Source organism: Amaranthus tricolor, chromosome 6 (genome assembly GCF_026212465.1).
Source record: "Amaranthus tricolor cultivar Red isolate AtriRed21 chromosome 6, ASM2621246v1, whole genome shotgun sequence".
Taxonomy (NCBI): Eukaryota; Viridiplantae; Streptophyta; class Magnoliopsida; order Caryophyllales; family Amaranthaceae; genus Amaranthus; species Amaranthus tricolor.
Window position 1 is genome coordinate 21,567,239 of NC_080052.1, and position 21,843 is coordinate 21,589,081.

Below are 21,843 nucleotides of genomic sequence, written 5' to 3' on the forward strand. Positions count from 1 at the left end.
CATTAGCCTTATTTGGTTGTCTTATTTATTTTGTACATGAATTTATATTTCCCTAAAAATATTATAAAAGAAAATTTGAGTTTACCTTTTAGATCTTTGGCCACGAATTAATGTAGAAATATGAGATTGATAAGAGTAGCATGTGTTTTGAAGAATAAAACAACGGTGTATTTTGTTATAGGACAATCGTGGAAAATTTGAAAAAAATAAGATAATATAACATTATTCCAAAAATAAGCTTCGGAAAAACTTAATTTTCAAAATAAGCGTTCTTGCCTCCGAAGCTAGCCTTGGTGTATACTCGCACTTACTAATAGCAAGTTTAATAAAATGGTCAAAATTTGAGTCAAGCCTTAAGTCGTTAGTAACAGCGACATTAAGGTTGACTGGTCAATCCTTAATGTCACTGTTACTAACAGCGACTTGAGGCTTGACTCAAATTTTGACTTTTATTGACTTTTTTGTATGAATTAAACTAGTCATTGTTAAATTGAAAAATAGTCGTTATTATGTTCTATAAATAACTCCATTATTTTCCTACTTCATTGTATCCAATCTCCATCATTATTATTCTAGTTAATCAATTTTTAAAGGTAACATAAGGTATTATTTTAGTGTTATTCTCAATTTATAAATGTTAATATTATTTTTGAATATCATATGTGTTTCGTAGATGTCACAGGAGCATTCTACTGAAGAGCTTAGTGATTGTGGTTAAGAAGTTGAGATTAATACAGATTGGAGCGACTTCGATCCTGGCCGTGATTTTGTTGCTTGTCCTTTCTACTTGGTTGAAGGATTAGGTTGCACATACTTTAGATGGATTGCTCCGGAGGGTACAAAATAGCAGAGAGACTTAATAATACGGCTTAAAAAAGAAAAACAAGAGCTTAAAGATGAGGTATTTAATCTCAAGAGACAAATAGATGATATGGCACATAGGAAAGAAGAGACTGAAAGGATTATGAGAAAGTTTAAGAAGCAATCTTAGTTAGCGATGGTGGTTTAACTTAACGAATGAACTATGTGATTTGATATGGATTCGTTGAACATGAATGAAATTGTGTTGAATTTTCGAGTGCATTTTCCCTATTTGAATATGATTGTCTATTTGTTTTTAATTAAATTCATATTGCATTCTTGGCGGAATGATTCATCGCAGAAAACTCTGAGTACTTAACATCATTTTATTCATAATAAACATGTGATAATACAATAAACATATATACACATCTACATATATATTACAAAATATACACAATAGTCCAAATGTAAGAAATACTGAATATGTACAAATGTTCAATATATACAAAATGTCACTAATGTTCAATTTATACAAACAGTATACTAATGCTAATCCTCCTCCTGTACCCTGTCTAACTGTGACGGTTTACGACGCCTCCTACGATAGTAAGAGGCCGTCGCATGACGCTCGGGTAGGGGAGGTGATTGATAATGGATCCAGCACCCTGTGAGGACCCGACACCATAGTCGGGGCACGTTAAGTCTACCTCCTCAAGATGAACGTCGGCATGATGAGGAGATGACCCCTGCTCGTCCATAGTGGTGTCGGGCACAACGACTTTTGGAATGAAGTGCTGAAACTGTGTCCCTAGGAGTATGCCTTGGGCAATCACCCGTACAGTATCCTCTTGAGTGGAGTTGATGACAGATGCAATGCTCTGTGCCTGCATTAAGACTGAAGTATTAATGAAATGTATAACATGTAAGTTCTATGGATAATAATCAACGTTGACGAATACTTACAAACTGTGTCATCGTTTCGTCAACGTTGGTGTTGCGGGAGCGTACTGGGCTGCTGCGATGATACCTCGTGGTGTCATCCATCGAGGAGTGATAGAGAGAAACCATGGCATGTAATCCACCGTACTAGGTGCGCCTACAGCCTCGATTGGCGCACCTTGGGCCAGCAGCTCTAGCCTGTGCTCCCAACGAGCGACATGGCGCTAGTTGATCTCGAGCCAGTTCTTGGGTTTCCGACCCTTGCATGAGCTGTGATGGAGCTCCGCCTTTGTGTCACATGGCGGCGGGATGCCCTGTACCATCCCAAATTGGCGCAGTATGCGCTCAGGGAGATGCACTTCGACTATTTCGAAGCAAAACAAAGGTACAGATGCTCTCCACGCCCCTGACAATATGCCTGAGTGCTAAGGCAATGCAGCGTATGCCTCAGCGGGGTAAGGGTTCCATCGAAACTACGCGTGGAAATGCAATTAATAAATTACGCAATATGATAGTTACAAGACTAGTAAGTGCATTCTTTACCTGGTCAGCTCAAACTAGATCGAATTGATCGCGGTAGAAACCCACGCCAGATCCAGTGTGGGTCCTTGTACGTCTCTCAAAGGACCACCGCGATCCATACGTCACATGTGGGGGTGGAAGAATAGGTGGCGCAAATGCACCACGCCCCACACTCCTCATTGATTGCCCAATGAGAATGTGTTCCCACGCCCAAAGCTATGAATTACAGATATAAGTAAGTAAACGAAACATAAGAACAAATTAAGAAACAAAGCGTTAAAATGTAAAGTTAGTGTTACCTGAAGAATAATCAGGGGCCCAGCAATCTCCTTCACGTTCTTCCGTGAAGCATCACACAGTCTCCTGTATAGATAGGCTAGGGCTGCGGAACCCCAGCTGTACTCAGAGATGACCTCCCATGGCGCATCAAGCAACGTCAAGTACAAAAGTTGTACCCTATTGCCAGTCTTGTCGGAAAACAAGATAGCACCAATCAGATATAAGAGATACGCTAGCCGTATCTCTCAATGGTAGCCTCATCAGCACCTTCAGGGAGGTGCGAGAAGTTTTGCGCAAGACATGTTGTGCGCGACGCACTCCCTTTGGCTACCTCTGCGGGAGGTCGGACTCCTAATAATCTATGTACTTTATCTTGCCAACTTTCGAGTTGGTGTCCAACGGTGCAGACGACATGACCCTCGATGGGAAACCGTGTAAGCACAACTACGTCAAGTAAAGTGACAGTAGCCTCACCTAGAGGTAGGTGGAAGGTATGTGTCTCTTGGCGCCACCGCTCGACTAAAGCAAGGGTAGTGTAGCAAGGGTCCACAAAACGCTTATACGATAAGTGTCTTTTAATACAAACGGCAAGAACATGAGAACGAGGTAAGTGATATATGGAGGGTTTGTTACAAGTGCATTTAATCTCTCTCATATCCACACTTTGTATTTTACCACCCTTGGGATCCTCTATTACCACATCCAGTCTTAACTTGAAAAAGGCCTCGTCTGTAGTCAAATGCGACGATCTCATGGAAGTTTTCCTTCTCAGTGTTACGGGTGATAATTCTTGTGGCATGTGAAGTGCACTTACTTCCCTCAATTATCCATGCATTTGCATTCTCGAGTCTTTTAACAAAATAATCATTAACAGGGTAGAAGGTGAACTCCACGAGAGTAGTTATAGGAAAGAAACGTACACCCTGCATCATGTTATTGAATACTTCGGCTAAGTTGGTATTAGTAACACCATACCTATACCCTCCATCATGACATAATTGACCATTTACACATATCACCAACTTGATCAATCCAAAAAAGAACTTCTCGATTAGCAACACCAATAGCCTTCAATCCCTCGATGACCTTATGTGGTTGTCTTTGCTCTGCAGTCCTTCCATACATCTTCTTCAGCTTCACGTTACCCATTTGACAATTGAAATTACTTAACAAATGTCGCAAGCAAAACCTATGATGGGCATCTGGAGGTTGGCATTCCGGCTCCTCCATGGTTGCTAGAATGCCCGCATGTCTATCGGAAATAACACATAAACCTGGACTAGGCATCACATGCTTACGAATGCACACCGGCAAAGGCAAGCGGGAAGATTCCCTTGTTCCCATCTTGAGCAATCGCAGTTAACAACGCATGGCGATACTTACCATACAAATCTGTTCCGTCAATGGCAATAAGGGGTTTGCAATATTTGAACCCCTCAATACTAGGTTTAAAAGCCCAGAACACACGTTGGAAAGTTCTAGTACTAGGATGGACGTACACACCAACATCATTATCTTCCTTAAAGAACCACTCAACTATAGTCTCGGGGTTAGAAACTTGCATTGCTTTCAAGAAGCAAGGAAGGAGAGGATAAGAGTCTTCCCATGTCTCATAGATGGAGAGAAGGGCTTGCTGTTTAGCACACCATGCCCGCTTATAGGTCACTTCGACACCAAATTGGTCTTCTCCATTTGTCGCACCACAGAGACCTTAATTGATGGGTCTTCAGCAACACAATTTCTAATAAGATTATTAATCACGGAAGATGTCAGATGAATGTATCAAGCTGACACATTTTCAGTACTTAATACACAACCCCCATTCTTCCCTTTATATGTAACAATCTCCTATGAAGGTGAATAGAAGCTTAACCTAGCCCTAAGCCTCCAAGCACACCCTCTCTTACACTTCAAGGTGAGCACGGTTTGATTTGAAGTCTCAGTTCGGTACTCAACGTTCTTACAAATATGATACAATCTAACAGCATCCAACAATGCATCCTTGTTATCAAACATCATACCCTTTTGAAACTCTCCTTCATCGGTGTAGGTTGTATCACAAGCCCAAGACCTCCAAGAGTTGTCCTCAACGTGTTCATCTAGAGGGGGAACTAGTGCATAAGTTGTAGGAGCAATGATTGTTGGAATGTTGCCTAAGCTCATGTCATTAGCTAGAGCCTCCTCGTCAACACCCACATCATCCTCAGAAGGAGCTTCAACGAATTCATTACTCTCACTATTAACATCACCCCAAGGCTCATTTGTATCTTCTAAGTTAAAAGTATCATCATTTGAGACTTGAATTTGAAGTTAATTGGGTTCATTAAAAGGAGAAGAGGAAGATGGCATAAAGGGATTTTGGGTTTCTTGGGTAGGGAAGGGCGTATAAGAAGCAGCAGAAGAAGTTACATTTAGGAATGCATTTGTTTCCACAACATTGACATCTTGATTCCCTAGGGGTACCTCTTCTACATATAACTCTAAAGAAGGAATAGAGGTAGACTTTGAATACTCCCACATTGCATCTATAACCTCCTCATCCTCAACCGGAAAATCTAACAAATCCCCACTCATATTGTACTTAAAACTTACATTAACAGTACTTCTTGTAGTGTCAATGCCAATCTTAGAGCATATAAGATGTTTAAATTCATTCAAATCCATGTTTGAGTTGCATCAAACAGTTTACGTCTTCCCCCAACATACTTAACATTGCTACTACTTGATCGAATTGAACCATTCCAAAAACATACAACAGTCACACGAAATGAAGCCATTTCTACAAGAATAGTTACAAAATCAACATCACCATCAAGTTCATAAATATATAAATATATATCAACATTGATTAAATTTAGGGTTTGCATTCAAACATTCTCTACATTAAACTCAAACATCTTCTACATTAAATTCATGAACAAACAACCTCATTATGAAGATCATGGCAAATAACAAGTACATTCGACATATTCATAGAGTTTAAGTGTAAATGACCACTATAAATGACATACATTTTAAAATCAACAACAAATAAAAAATTTATAATAAAAACGTACCTCAATAAGCTGTAGATCAACAAGAAGTAGTAAATTGCAAGTTTATGAACCTACATTTATGTGAAAGTTGATTAAGAATTTGTAAACCCTAATTTTTCGAAAAAATAAAATAAATACAAAAAACTAGTACCTTAAGTGAATGTAGGAAGATAACAGAACTAATTAATAGTAGAAACTTGAAATTTGATGAGATAAATTGAAGGATTGAAGTTGATTTTAATGGTGGAAAGAAGAGGGAGATCTCGTAGGTTGAATGAGGAAGTAAACTGAAATGAGGAAGAAGGAGAACTGAAAAATCTAACTCGCATTAAGTCGTTGTTAGTAACAGCGACATATGAGTTGACCAGTCAACTCCTTAAGTCGCTGTTACTAACAGCGACTTGACTCTTGACTTATTTTTTGACCATTTGCTTTAATTCGCTGTTAGTAAGAGCGAGTTTATACCAAGTCTAGGTTTGGAGGTAAACACGCTTATTTTGAGAATAAAGTTTTTCCAAAACTTATTTTTTAAATAAAATTGTTATATAATCTTATTTTTTTTCAAATTTTCACAATGGTGAAGTTCCTCTAATATAGTAAAACATAGAAAAGAAGAGGTAGCCCTTGTTGCAAATAACAAAAGAAATATAGAGGATATTACTTTATTATTTTTTTGAATGACCGACATTACAAATGTCAATAGTATTTTTATACAACCATGTAAATATTGGCCACATCAACATTAAGACTAATAACTACTACTCTACGCATAACATTCCAAGAGAATTGCTCTCAAGTATCATATAAATTACAGAAAAACAGAAAAAATTTTGAAAACGTACAACTATGATATGCTTGTAGCATGCCTCCTCCCGAAAGACTAATTGCCCTTTGAGTCTCAACTAATCCTTTAAAAGTTACTCTTATTGGAAACTGTTTTTCAATGAAACGAGCTTAAAACACAAAATTCATATGCTCATAAGTTTGTATTAATTGGACTATTTAACTAATGTATGGAGTGCGTCTCATGACGAGACCGTTCCATGCAAGAATTTGTGATCCATTAAGCTCAAGAACTAAAACTGCCAACTAGGGATGCACATATTGTTACATTAGGTTTGTTTGATCACAATCCTTAAACATCGTCACCCTTTTTATTTTATCGTCACCCCTATTTTAATGAATTGTCGATATTGCCCTTGGACTATAATAATAATTATTATTATTATAATAATGATAATAATAATAATAATAATAATAATTATTATTATTATTATTATTATTATTATTATTATTATTATTATTATTATTATTATTATTATTGTTATAAAAAAAATAAAAATAATAATAAAAATAAAAATAATATTTTAAAAAAATTAAGATAATAATAATAATAATCATATTTGTAAAAAAATTTTAAAAAAATTAAACCCGCGACTCGCGCGCAACTCAACCGCGGTTCAGTCGCACAAAACCCGCGACTCGGCCGCGGTTCAGTCGCACAAAGGACTGAGCCGCGGGTTTTGTGCCACATAGCTACGGCTGGGTCGCGCGTGACTCACCCCTTAATTTTTTTCTTAATTTTTTTTAAATATTATTATTATTATTATTATTATTATTATTATTATTATTATTATTATTATTATTATTGTTATTATTATAATAATAATTATTATTATTGTTATTATTATTATTATTATTATTATTATTTTATAAATTTTTTTAAATATTATTTTTATTGTAATAATAATAATAATTATTATTATTATTATTGTTGTTGTTGTTATAATAATAATAATAATAATAATAATAATAATAATAATAATAATAATAATATTTTAAAAAAAATTTTAAGGCGTGAGTCGCGTGCGACTCAGTTGTGGTTGAGTCGCACTAAACCCGTTAGTCGCGGGTTTTTATTTATTTTTTTTAAATATTATTATTATTATTTAAATATTATTTTTATTATTATTATTATTATAATTATTATTATGATTATTGTTATTTTATATCAGGGACATTTTCATCGTTTCATTAATATAGGAGTGGCGATGTTTAACAACACCCTTGTTTGATTCCTTATTTCTTCAACATCTCAAGTCTCAACCCACGAGGATGCAACAACCTAGCCCGTAGGTCCCACCAAGGACTAGCTTATTTGAATGTGCGGCTATTAGCAACTTGTTTAAAAACAACTTATTCATAATAATAAGTTATTTTAACTAGTTAATTTACCAAAAATTAAATTTAAATAGTTTAACCACCTAACTCTCTAGTTGTATCAAAATAAGTTAAAATTGTCCAATAACTTATTTTGCCAAAGACCCTATGACTATGTTTTATTGCATGAAGGACTAAGTAGGATAAATGATAAAGAAGAAGCAATTAATCGAAGTTTAACAAATTTGAACATTATGTAGAGGTTTAAGCTTTTTTCACTCTTCAATCAACCAATCAATCATCATTCAAAAATAACACTAGGAATAATAAGTATACTAAAATACACCACCCAATTAGTCATTGAGAATTGAAGCATCATAAAATTCACTCATAAGGTGACACCTTGCTTTTGTAAATAAAATACTAAAGTAATTGATTATTTACAACTTACAAAGCCACCAAAATAGCCACAAGTCACCAAATACATACATGTATAAGCATTCTTTCTTTATACGACTCAAAATGTTTGCATAATAACAATTGATCCAACATTTGATCTACAATATTATACATTCCCAAGATGATCCAACATTTTGACCACATCACACATAGGAGGCCTTTCTCTAGGTTGAGGACAAGTACACAAATTAGCAATTCTAAAATATTCACAAACCTCATCTTGATTCAAGTCATTCCTATTCATACTAATACTATTATCCAAAACATCAAATTCCTTATTTTCATCAATCCTTTTCTTTGCCCATTCCAACATCCAAATCTCTTGCCCATCTTCTTTAATAGGCCAATTAGGTCTCTTCCCAGTAGCAACCTCAAACATCAAAACCCCAAAGCTATAAACATCACCCTTAACACTAGCAGCAGTATATCCTCCAAAATACTCAGGCGGCATATACCCCATTGTTCCAGCAGCTTGTGTGGAGATATGAGAATCAGCTCCTTCAATTCTTCGAGCTAACCCAAAATCAGCAATATGAGCATCAAAATCAGCATCTAATAATACATTACTAGCCTTAATATCCCTATGAACTATATGGGTTTCTAACCCATGCAAAAAGTACAACCCATTTGCTACCCCTTTAATGATTTTAACCCTTAAATTCCATGATAATGGAACCCAATTAGAATCGAAGGAAGGTGGCGTATCTAGAAGCCATTGATCTAAGCTTCCTTTTTCAATAAATTCGTATATAAGAAGAAGATCAGACCCAGAAACACAATAACCTAGAATTTTGATTATATTTGGGTGACGAAGTTTACCTAATGTTTCCGTTTCAGCACAAAATTCACGAAGCCCTTGAAAAGCATCAAGACTTAGTTTTTTAACAGCGACGGTAACACCAGAAGATAGTTCGGCTTTGTAAACAAGACTGGAACTACCATCGCCGATAATGAGTTTAGGATCGAATCCATTAGTAGCTTTTAAGAGTTCGGGCATGGAAACTTGAGGTAGAGAAGGGTCGAAGGAAGCGAAAATGGAGAAAGAAGTGGAATTGGGGTCGGGTCGGGAAATAGTGACTGGAATTTGGGATGGAGATTGGGATTTGCGTTTGCATTGATTCCAGAGGAGGAGTAGAAGGACGCATAAGAGTGTGATGAAAATGAAGCAACCAATTACAGTAAGAAATGTTTGGAGATGATTCATGGAGTCTCGAGATAATGAGGGACAACAAGATCAACTTAAAGCCTTGTAAAAGGGGATTGGAATTTTTGTCATATTATATTTAGACTATTAATACTTTTATCGGTTATGTTAGATTTTTCACATTTGAGTATGATTTTTCATTATCTAATCTATAAATTAAAAATTAATTATATAATAAATTATTAATATTTTATTGATTATGTTTGATTTTTCACATTTAACCTATAAATTAAAAACTAATTATAAATTAAAAAATGATGAATAAACAATGCAGTATTATACATTATACTAAAAAGAATGGAAAATTCCACGTGTCACGATTAAAAAGAGTTTTGCCAAATGAAACTCAATAATTTGCTAAAGCAAAATGACATGTTTTTTTGATCTTGAGCAATATCTCTACCATTAAAGTGTCTTTGATCTTTGACTAAAATTAGAGAATAAAATATACTACATAATATATTACTGACAACTTTTATAATTACAAAGTTAATTTATACATACAACTGTCAGATTGAGTATTCAGCCTAAATGTCCCATTTGACTTTTCACACTTGTCGAGATAACATTTTAACCCTTAATATCTTAAATTATTCTTAATTAAAAATTATAAAATGTTGATATTAATAATCCTTGTATTGAGACGAATCAAACAAGATCCTACATGACTATGTTTTAACTTATAGATTAAGAGTAAAATACAAATTAAAAGTGATAAGTGAATAGTGCCAAAAATCAAATGGGACATTTAGGCTGAATAGGAGGTAGTAATATTTATATATGTTGATACTAAAAATCGTGTATGTACGGATCTCTACACTAATTTTTAATATTACAGATAATTTAAAATGAGAAAATAATAATTTAGAAATTAATGAGTTTATTTTGTCACTATTAAAGTAAATCTCGTCTTTCTCTTCGAAAATCATAAAAGCAACTCTCTAACTAGTTCTTTCATTCCCATTCTGCAATGTACTAAAAAATATTTTAGAATTTAGAATTTTTAGAATATTTGGTCAAGACTCAAGAGTCAAGAATGAAGGCTATACCATTGACTTTTGAATTCAATGAGTCAACTCAACTACTATACGTTGCGGTTGTGATCTTGTGGTTCGTGGATAGTGGTCATACTCATGGAATGCAATTCTCTTTGGAATTCTTTTAACTATTAGGTAAGCTTACGGCTATTCAAATATGATCCGACTCGAAAATCCAAACTGAAATCGAAAGTTGTTTGATCTGAAAATGTATTTTCTTTTTGAGGTTTATCGAATTGACATTTTTCGAAATAAAGTTGCACCCGAATCAGTTGACAATCAAAAATGGGAAAATTAAACTCGAATTGCGACCGATTTTTATACCCGACATATAACTGTTAACAGAGATTATCCGAACCTAATAGTGGCAACCGATTCATATCCAACCCGAATCATGTACGAACCGAACTCGATCCGACTAAACCACTTAACCCGATTCAGTTTTAAATCAAACTGCTGTAAACCCAAACCAACTTTTAGCATAGAAATATAATTGACTCATATTCTATCATCTTATTATTTACTCTAATAAATCAATAGATATTTTCATAAATTCAATCTTTATAAATACATAGTTTTATATATTTAGAGTTAGTTATCAGTGGTCAAATATTTATTAAACTATTTTTAATCAAATTAGATGAAAATTGATAAAACTTATATTTTAATAACAAATAATAATCACTAATTGATTTGCATTATAACTATGTTCCCTATAGTAAAAAGAATTTGATCAGCAATTGAAAAACAAGTAGCAACTTAATCTTATAGTAACTCGTAGCCGAATTATACTCAAAAAAAATACCCGAATTCGATCTATACCCGGTAAAATTGAATCAATTATTAACCGATGACAACTCGAGATCGATGGAGATTTGACACAAACTTCAACTGACATTAAACCGGTGCAAACCCGATAGCTCGAATAACTGATCGTCAACCGAACTGTAACTAACTGAATCGATCTTAAATACAATCGAACCGAATGACACCTGTTCGAAACCGACCCGATAACCGATAAACACCTCTAGGTAAGCTTGAGAATACCCTACAAACAAGAAAGGAGAAATTAATTCTTTTTATAGGTGGTAACGTGGTGTTAATCAATTCTTTGTCATAAGAGTGAAAAACAAATCGTTTACAATATAGTAGAATCTGTTATTCTGTTTCTAAATTAAAAAATAATATAAAATAAGTAGAATAATTTAAAATAAAAAATATGTTAAATTTAGTGAGACAAATAGTATTCACAATGCAACTCCACTCTCAATCTCAATCCATATCTCTTCCATTCAAACCTTAACTTACAAAAAAAATAATAATAATTACAAATTTCCAAGCTAATACTTTTACGAAAATAGAACAAGAAACAAGAACAAAGTTCACTAAGTATTGATTTTTAAAATTTGAATAACCATATATAAAATAAATTATATTATATTAAAGTTTGAATAATCATTTTCATAATTAACGGAAAATAAATGTTTTTAGCTTAATAATGTTATTGTAGTTACTTTTCCAAGAATTGAGTACTGTATTGTGGAAAAAATTTTAATAATTGTTACCACTTATTTTTTGCCATAGTTAGTGCTTACTACGTAGAATATCTCAAAATTCTAATTGTAAGGTGTATTTATCTTCAAGTATATTTCAATTAAAATTAAAATTTTATTAAGATATTTTTAAAAATGTTTGTAAATAAAAAAAAAATCCTCAACTTCAGTTTAGGGCTGAACAAAGTTTGGTCTAAACCGTAAACCAAACCGGACCAAATCGAAATTTTAGTATTTAGTCTGGTCTACGGTTTAAATGGTCTGGTTTGGTTTTTTTCAATTAAATTACGGTTTACGGTCTGGTCTCGGTTTTTTTATTTTTCAGACCAGACCGGACCGCAAACCGTACTATGGTTAAAAATCATAATTTTGTATTTAAAAAATTAAGTTTCTACCTAGATATTTTAAGATGTAGTTATTTTTATGTAGCAATATATATACTTGAATCATGTTTATGTTATCAACTAATTACAGATTCTTATATTTATTAATTGTAGGTGTGAAATATTTGTATAAATACATGTATTAATTTGGATGAAAATAAATAAAAAAAACTGTAGACCAAACCAGACTAGACTGGACCATTGTAAAACGGTTTGGTCAGGTCCGGTATGGTGATTTAAACGGTCTGATCCGGTCCGAAAATTTTTCAGACCGAAATTTTTAATTTGGTCTGATTTTAATGTCAGACCAGACCAAACCGGACCGTGTTGACCCTACTTCAGTTACACAACACCTCAACCTCCCTCCCCACACTCTTGCCAATCGTAGCCGCCAAAATCCAACCGCTTCCCTCACATCTCCTCTCCTAGCACAAATTGAGAATTAAAAATTCTTCTAAATTTTTTTCATTTTAAATTAAAAATTCTATAAAAAAAAAATCAAAAGTTATCCTGTTGTAGCAATTGAAGGCATTTTGTGCTTCAAAACCAAAAACTTCTGTAAGTTGAGATATTTGAATAAAATTTCAAAGAAATTTTTAAAAGTAAAATCTCAAATTTTTATACTTAATCGTAAATAATTGAAAATTTAAAATTGAAGTTAGATTCATTCTGCAAAAATTTCGAAAACTTAGTTGATTTCTGTGATAGGTTGTGACCTCTTTTTACAAGTAAGATAAATTGGATATGATGATGATAAATCAGACCCATAATTTTATTTTAAACGGTCAACCATAAAAAATAAATATATGTTACCTTTTGTAAGAGCGAGCGGAGTTTAGCTTCTACAATTAAAAGATGGAAGTATATACATGATCACGACCAAAGCCAACCGTTTTCGTTCTTGCATGTTTTCATCAACAAATTTTATAATAACTCTGTTAGCTATGGTAACAAGTTTATTAGTACATAAAAATCTCATATAAGAATATCAGATTCGAGATTGATGATTGCAATATCTGGAACAGATACAGCTGATATTCATCTCTTTAGTTCTTGCTTCTGGCTAAGATAAAACTTCACCACCTCCAAAATGTAGGCCCTTCATACGGTGGTAGAAATAGAAAACGCAGCAAACCAAAAATGGCTCAAGCAATGGATATTATATGTGCGGAACATGAGTTTCACAGCTACAATCTACCTCCATATCATATTTGGATCATAAGCTCCCATCCAAGATCCTCGACCAGCAGCACTCGACACAGGAGGATTAACAATGTTGCCAGCTGCAGAAGACGGGCCATTGGCACTGCTATGAGGGGCTGTTCTGTCCAGGGAAGCTATTCGATATGAATCGTAATACGGCTCATTAGTCTGGCATAGAGAGGGATATTGAGCATCACTATTTGGATATGCACCACCATAGGGAGCTGGCATTACACACATACAATTATCAGTATATGAATTAGAACATTTCCTTCAAGTAATATTAGTCACCCTCACACATACTACTTTGGGATAGAAGGAAAAAGTTGTACCCCTCTGCCCATGGGAAGTGCTACGATTCTATTTTGGACTAAAACTATTATTTCTTCAATTCTCATCCACATATTTAAGTTATCTTTTCATTTTATCCACACATTTCTCCTACTCCTATTAAATACACCTTACTGCCCCACTTTTTATAAAAAAAAAAAAGAAAAGAAAAAAAAACCAAACTCTTACTCTATGTTACTTGGACTCGGGTACTGATGTCAGATACTAGTACATGCCCAAGTGTTGAACATGTCTAATTATTCAATTTTACGCCTAAAATAAAGTGTCTAAGTGTCATACCAAATGTCCAAGCATCAAGGATCAGGCACGGGTACGTGAAGCAAAATGAAGAGTCCGAGTAACGTAGCTTGTACTTGTAGCATTTCCCAATGAGGCAGATGGAGTATAACAATAGTGATTTATGAAGCATTGCCTGATATGCCAATACTGATTTTAAGTTTATGCAACCTAAAGGGTAATTTTTGAAAAATTATAGTAACTCAAGAAATATGCTATGACTTCACAATATGGTCATATTGGAAAACATTGCAAATACATCTTTGTAAAGGGATGGGCATGAGAAAAGGCAGAAGAGTTAGTTGGAGGAAAATAAAACTTAGCTTATAAGTCTATAGAGGGTATTAGAGAGAGTAGATGATAATCAGAACTATTATGGGTTAATGTCTAGTTCATTTTTAGCCTTTAGCTTCTCTAATCTTAATTCATTTGCTTTCAATTTCACTATGCATCATGTTCTGAGCTTCTTTCATTTATGTCACTAGAACTTCATTACCAAAATTTCCATGTCTGAGATGACTTTTTTAATAAAACTAATTCCATGATAAAATATGTAAGTTGAGAAAGACAACCTTGCACTCTCTTCTCCACGTTCTGTATTTCAGCTCGTAGACTTTCTTTCTCCCTATCCATGCTGGTTAGGGTTTTCTCCATCTTTTGCAGATGTTCCACTATATCAAGGTTCATACGCTTTTCAAGTTCAAAGGCAGAACTTCACAGTACAAATTAACAAGGTTTAGAATCAAGTATATCAGAGTAAAAGAAGCAAGCAAAAAGTGGCGGTTACATAAATTATGAACTGCAGAGACAAAAGATGTTTATGCCGACGAACAACAAACAAAAACCTAATAACTCCCAAAATAGACAGTAAAATCCTGTGGCTAATCATCAGCAAGAATATATCTGTATACAACAGGTCTACAGCTATATTGAATTATCTCAGCAAATACCTCGCAAAAGCTTAAAAGAAAAAGGTAGGCAGTGCTACTTGACTCGCTTCCACAAGTGCTATATTATCCTTAGTTATGAAAAGCGCACCTCGCTTTTCGCTTGTGTGCCGCGAGCTCAGGCTCGACTGAAAACGCCTCAGCTAGGTGAGGCAAATCCCACTAAAAGAGGTGTGCGCTGTGAGCGCCTCAATTCGCTTCACGCCTTGTGCAAATGTCACATGATTCGCGGTTCGCTTTGATTCGTTGTACAGATTCGGATTCGCGATTCGCTAGTTTTTAGTTTTGTGGTTCGCTGGATTGGAATATGCAATTTGCTTTTTAAGGTCATGACTCGTTTTAGTTAATATTTTATCTCAATAAAATAAAACATTATTTAATGTTAACAAATTGTGTCGATTTAAAACATATTGAAGTATAAAATTAAATATAGCTTGAAAATGTAAAAAGGGAGAGGAGATTATGGATAAAAACTCCGCTTATGCGTCTCGCTGCACCTCGCGTATCAAACCACAACAGAGTAATCAAATTTAATCTGACCCAAAATTGACTAGAAACTCGAATAGAATACGTCACAACCCAAAATTTTGCAACCATAAACTGAAAACGACCCATCCAGCTCGCAAAAAGAGTCAAATCCGATCGTATAACCAACTGTTTTGACCCAATTTTCCAAATTTACCCATTGTTAAGTTCCACATCATCCCTTTCATTCTAGACTCGCTATATTTCTGGTTTATTTTTATATTTTGGCATTTGAGTCAAACTTTCCTCATTTAAAACTTAATTGTATATTGGTCCATTAATATAATAAAAATTAATTTTTAAAATAAAACGATATATTATCAATAAAAAATTTAAAACTCTTGACCCGTTGGGTAGAACCAAACCCGGTCGACCCACCCAAAACCGAACCTGACAGAATTAACCAGCGCAAAAACAAGACTTGCAATAGTTTTCAAATCTACCGAACTGATACTACTAGCATAATAGGTGTAAAGACCATATTTTAGATGGGTAAAACTGTACAGGGATATCTTGTGATGTTGGCAGATATTTGCCTTTGTTATTGCATCATTGTGACCGTTATTGCAGATGGGACAGAAGCCTCATTTTTGCATTACGGTTTAACCACTACTTTAGCTTGGTATTTGAGGTATGAAAAAATCATGGAAAAAAAATATGGGGATGCCAGGAGAAATATAATTTACAGGAAGAACCAATACCAAAGCAACCCTCATATACAGAATTAAAACTAGCAGATACATCAGGCATACATCCTGATGGGATGGAAAATAGGGATATCAGCTATTCAGCACCATAACATGCACAATTCACGCTTGCATGCAATGGTTCTAAAAAATGTTTGTTTTTACAGGTTTATAACATTTCCGCCTTGCCGGTACTCATTAGACACTTGTCTTAAAGAATAAAGCACAAAAATAGTAAGTACTCACCGTAGATGTTGGTGTTCCAGTTTCATGCTCTCCACTTCAGAAAGCATATCAGGAATCTTCTTAATGTCATTATGCCATTTCTCAAGCTCCATTCTAGCTTCCTGAATCTTCAGTACAAGCTCTTGTCTAGCAGCTACTAAGCTTTGTGCCTCCTTGTGTGCCTGTTGAAGGTCCTTCTTCATAGTCTCCCCACCTTTAAGGGCTAACTCCATATTTGAAATCTTTTCAAGTAAAACACGCATCTGAATATCACTTTCTGTCTCGGTACTTCTAATGTATGCCCTAAGTCCAAGTATTTCCTGATCAGCCATGGCATGTTCATGCCTCATTGCTACTACCGATTCTGCCAATCTCCTATTTTCCATTAGAATATGATCTATCTCAGTAACAGGTGCACCAGCAGGAGCTCTGACTCCAGGGGGTGGGCCATGCCGCATCATTCCAGTCGCTGTGGGAGGACCTTTTCCTGACATCTCCAATAAATTTGTTCAAACTTCAAAAAGATAATGGTATAGCACAGCCTAGCAGTGCCTTGGTCTGCAATACTAGTTTGAAAAGAAAATTTCATCAACGCGAGATATTATAATCAAAAAACAGCAAAAATGAAAAGACTGGTTCAAATCCATGTTTCACAAAACACAGAGAAGAAACTTGCCAAACCACTGAATATGTAACCAGGAGAACAAGTTTTCAGCACATCCAGGTATAAAATCGAACTTGAAATCATGAGTCAAGCAAAGGCTGATGACTAATACAGCACAGATAATTGAGGATTTTTTATTCTAACTTTTCAAATCTATGTCCTAAAGAGGATTCATGATAAGACAATAAACACCTTGCTCCTTATACCTTATTTCCTCTCGTCATCATCATTTACACTGACTACACGGTATATATTTTAGGTCAAGTATGGAGCAAATAGACCATAGTTGATTTGTTTCAAAACAGAACACGATAATCAACTATGATATACTTGGGATCATACGCCAACAAAAATCCAACGGTAGATTCTTTTTGTTTTTAGCTACCACTTGTTTTTACTAGCATATTTTTGAAACCTCAAAAAAACCATGTAAAAGAAAGGTGAAACCATTTGCAAATATCTCAAGTTTCCATTGAAAGATATCCACAGTCTACGCAACTAATTGCCAAACATAAGAAAAATGACATCTAGAGAGCCATTATCAAGACAGTATGACTTTCAGGTTCTATAAAAAAAATTTCAAACTAAAACAACTCAAACTTAAAATTGCTTCTTAAAAATCGTACAGCTGCGTTACATTGTGATGGGAAAACAAAGTTCTTGCTTTAATCCTGGTCTGTTTTTTAACAAGCTTCCTTCACCCTTATTTTCTTTCTAGAAAACAAATTGCAATGCAAATCAAAATAGAAGGTTCATAAAGATATGTAAATGGGGAAGAGATGTGTGGGAACCTCAAATGACCGTTAAAGAAAACGTTGCACAAACAGCCAAGTTTGAATATTTAGGATCAATAATTCGGAGCAACGAGGATATTGATGAAGATAATGCACCAAATTCAAGTTGGATGGTTAAATAGATAGCATTCGTCAAGTGTGCTAGGTGAAAAGAGATTCCCGACTAGATTAACAGGTAAATCCTAATGAGTTGCAGTTTAACTTATTATTTTGTACGGAATAAAGTGTTGGACAGTTAAGATGTATGAGTATACGATAAAATAGCAAAAATGAATAAGGTAGATGCATAGATAAACCAGATTGAATAAGATTAGGAACCAAGTTTAAAGAGGGGCTAGAGGTTGCACCCATTTTTGTAAATATGTGTGAATGCACATTGAGAAGGTTTGAGCATGTGCAAAGGAAGAGTACCGATGCACGTGTTTGAGAAAGGTGGAAAACATCACAGTTAATGAAAAGAGAAATCGATGTATACCAAAGAAAATGTGAGAGGAGAAAATTAGAAATGACATGAGCAATTACACCTCTCTAAGGACTTGAACGTGGATAAAACTAGTTTGAGACGTCGAATTTGTATCCTAGACTATAGGTACTTGTCTTTGCCACAATTATTGTTTGTGCCTCTATGATTGTCATTTATGTTTCTTTGCTTTATTTTATTAGCCTTGCTACTTGTCTTATTTTGCCTTATCTTACTTTGTCTTGCTTTTGCCTTGCCTAGACTTGTTTTAGGTCTTTTCTTTTGTCATTCTCTCAAGCTGAGATCTCACTAGCTACAACCTTATTATCTCTTTTGATAAGGATATGGTCTGTTGTCATTCAATCTTCCCTACATCTTAACCATAACTTCTATGAGAGGGTATAATGGGAATGATGATGAAGTATTCACTTCAAGCACAATAATCTAATATACATAAACAAGAATATATTTACTCCACAAATAGAAATCATATGCCACAGAAATTATAGCCATGAAGGGTGGATGACTGATCAAATCATCACTGAAACACTCGTCAACGCCATATTTTTTCCGACACAATAACAATGTGCAAACTGCAATGACAAAACTTCCCACATAGCTAGACTTCTTGATATGTCAGATTGCCTTACTCAAGTTTATTCATATATGATATGAATCCGATACAAAATCTATATTAGGGTATTATGTGATAGGAGTTTTCCGACTAGATTAAAAGGTATATTCTATCAAGTTGCAGATTGATCCTCCTTGTTGTATGGGCCAGTTAAGAAGATATATGAGCATAAGATGGAAGTAGCAAAGATGCAAATGTTGGACAATCTATGATGGATAAAATTAGAAACCGTGTTTTAAAAGAGAGGCTAGGAGTTGCACACATCGCTACAAGCTATGTGAAAATTAATTAAGATGGTTTGGATATGTCCATAGGAAAACCACCTACGTGATTGTAAGAATAGTGGAAAGCATCATAGTTGATGGAAAGAGAGGTAGTAGTAAACCTAAAAAAATTTGGAAGGAACAAATTAGAAATGATATGAGCGAGTTGCACCTCACACATTGTATTTGTATCATAGGCCTTGTATTTGTATCATAGGCCTTGATTATCATCGAGGCCTACACCTATGTCACACATGCATTGTTTATTGTTCTAGCCTTTATATTGTTTATAATTTTTATATTTCTTTGGTCATTAATGTTTGTATTTTTGTTGCTTTGCTTAACTTTTTATGTATTTCTCAAGGACGAACTCTTTGGCAACATCTATAATTTGTCGTATTTCATCCTTTTCAGACATTAATCATAGTTATCATGAGCGACATACACCGGTTATGATATTGATGAATCACTATCAAAACTACATTAGTACATTACCAAATTTCCAATTAATCGCCCGTCAAAAACTTTAACATTTAAGAATTGGGCACAATACCAAGCGATTAAACCCACAATTAGTTCATCAAAACAGTATAAGAACTATTGAACCAGTTTAGTCAATCTACTAATTTTTCCAATCATGTTAATTATTTTCTAATTCATCAAACATGAAAACTTAAAGATCACTAAAGAAATACCAATTTCAACAATAATTTTGGGAAAACTCAACAAAAACTTGATAAAGAATTTAAATTGCAAGGGAAAGAAGAGAGTTCATACAGAATAGTTAAAACTTAAAAGGCAAAATCTTTAGTAGCGTTGACGAAGAAAGGGAAGATTGACACTCTCTGAATTAGCGTATTGGCGAGGGAGGGAGAATTACAGGTGAGGTATAAGGAAGACTATGCCCTATTTTTTTATTCCTTTCGTTTGATGAAACTACATTTTTTTCAATTTGTTTTAGAAAGGATGCTCATGATGGGGTTGTTTGTTTAGAGAAACCCTCGTTCCTACATGAAAGTGTTCATTCAGATCATTGTTAAATTTTAGCTAATAGTATGTTTTAGTCAGTTTAAATTAAGTTTTATATTTATATTAATTTTTATATTATTTTAAAATTATTTTAAAGTCGGATCATGTTGGGTTTGATTTTAAGATTAGGTGAAAATCAGGTCATTAAATCTGTTTTGAAAACCTCTAAAAAATAACTGAGAAAAGTTTTATTTGTTTGTCTCATAAATTTGCTATATTTGTTTTTTTAATTAGCGTGCTTTGAGAGACAAGGCAAGGTAAGAAAGATGAACTTGGCATAAGTCGATTGAAGTATTTTAAATATACAAATTTGTAGCCCTAAGTACCTACTTAGACTATCAAAGGGTCCTTAAGGAAGATTGACCCTATAAGATAGTACACCATTATTTGCAAGACCTAAAATTAGGTGATTTTACACTCGTTTAAAACAAGGGTGACTATGTGTGGTGATTAGAGTTTGGAAAGACTCGCCTTTTGGAATTGGTCTTATTACCTTCAATTAAACTTCCCGTTAAAGGGGTTTAAAATAGATTCAATGATTTGATATTTATCCGACCTTATAATTAAATCCGAATTGATCCGGCCAAAAAATGAATTTACAATTATTTAAAAATCAATATCGAGACAAGACCCGATTTCAAACCGATGAAAAACTTAACCCGAAATTGACCCGATAACCCAAATGAACACCTCTACCTTTTAGGGTTTTGGAGATAACTTTATTCATCTTCCATACATCCTCAAAGAGTCATATCAGATAATCATCTATAGTCATACCCCATCATATGTTAGTATGTTACCCATTAATCCTCCTAACTCTAGAATTAAACTAGTTACGTTTGAAAGTTCTACTAAGCATTTCAAAAAAGACACTAGCATAAAAACAATATTATTAAATTGATCACAATTAATTAATAATTAAGCAAATATTAACACTAGTTAAACAAAAGTTGTGGAATTAATAGTATCTTTTTTTAATCTCCCTATCTTTTGTGTGTTCAAAATTTTAACGACCTTCATTGCATCGGAGGAGATCCTAGTTCTACCTAGATGGATAATCTCCGCACTTTCTATATAATATAAGGTATTTTTTTAATAATTATGTATTTTTTAATCAATGCGTCCTCCACTCACAATGCACAATTTATTACTCTATTATTCTTGAATTTAAAAAGTATTTATAGTGTAAAATTGTCAATATTTTATTGTTGATATAATTTCTAGGTCAAATTTTTTACAACTCAAAATGAAGTTACTCAAGCTTAACATCTTTATTTAGAATTTTAAAAAACTTTGTATACTTCAGATTTATAGGTTATTTATTACTTGCTTTATTATATGTAGAGAATTTGCAATCAATAAATATTACTGGTGAGCAAGCACGAGCCGCAAAGTTTCAAACGCCCCCCTC

At 34.0% G+C, this 21,843-nt stretch overlaps 2 protein-coding genes across 4 annotated transcripts; both read right to left on the reverse strand.

Annotated features, from left to right (window-relative positions):
* Window positions 1–7,986: 7,986 nt before the first annotated feature.
* Window positions 7,987–9,525, reverse strand: LOC130815470 (leucine-rich repeat receptor protein kinase EMS1). The gene has a single exon (XM_057681953.1). It carries the CDS (start codon window positions 9,400–9,402, stop codon window positions 8,305–8,307), a length of 1,098 nt encoding a protein of 365 aa, XP_057537936.1. The 5' UTR covers window positions 9,403–9,525; the 3' UTR covers window positions 7,987–8,304.
* Window positions 9,526–11,126: 1,601 nt separating this feature from the next.
* Window positions 11,127–20,417, reverse strand: LOC130815322 (protein FLX-like 4). 3 transcript variants are annotated; one of them, XR_009042559.1, is made up of 5 exons: window positions 20,181–20,416; window positions 16,610–17,154; window positions 14,778–14,917; window positions 13,189–13,802; window positions 11,127–11,487 (listed from the first exon to the last, which is right to left on the reverse strand). XR_009042559.1 is itself a non-coding variant. In XM_057681748.1 (4 exons), the coding sequence occupies exons 2-4, from the start codon at window positions 17,080–17,082 to the stop codon at window positions 13,570–13,572; spliced, it is 846 nt and encodes a 281-aa protein (XP_057537731.1). In that variant the 5' UTR covers window positions 17,083–17,146; window positions 20,181–20,417; the 3' UTR covers window positions 13,075–13,569. The 3 variants fall into 3 exon arrangements, 2 of the variants coding, with proteins under 2 accessions (XP_057537731.1, XP_057537730.1); XM_057681748.1 differs by lacking the exon at window positions 11,127–11,487 and having other exon boundaries at window positions 13,075–13,802; window positions 16,610–17,146; window positions 20,181–20,417; XM_057681747.1 differs by lacking the exon at window positions 11,127–11,487 and having other exon boundaries at window positions 13,079–13,802.
* Window positions 20,418–21,843: the final 1,426 nt, after the last annotated feature.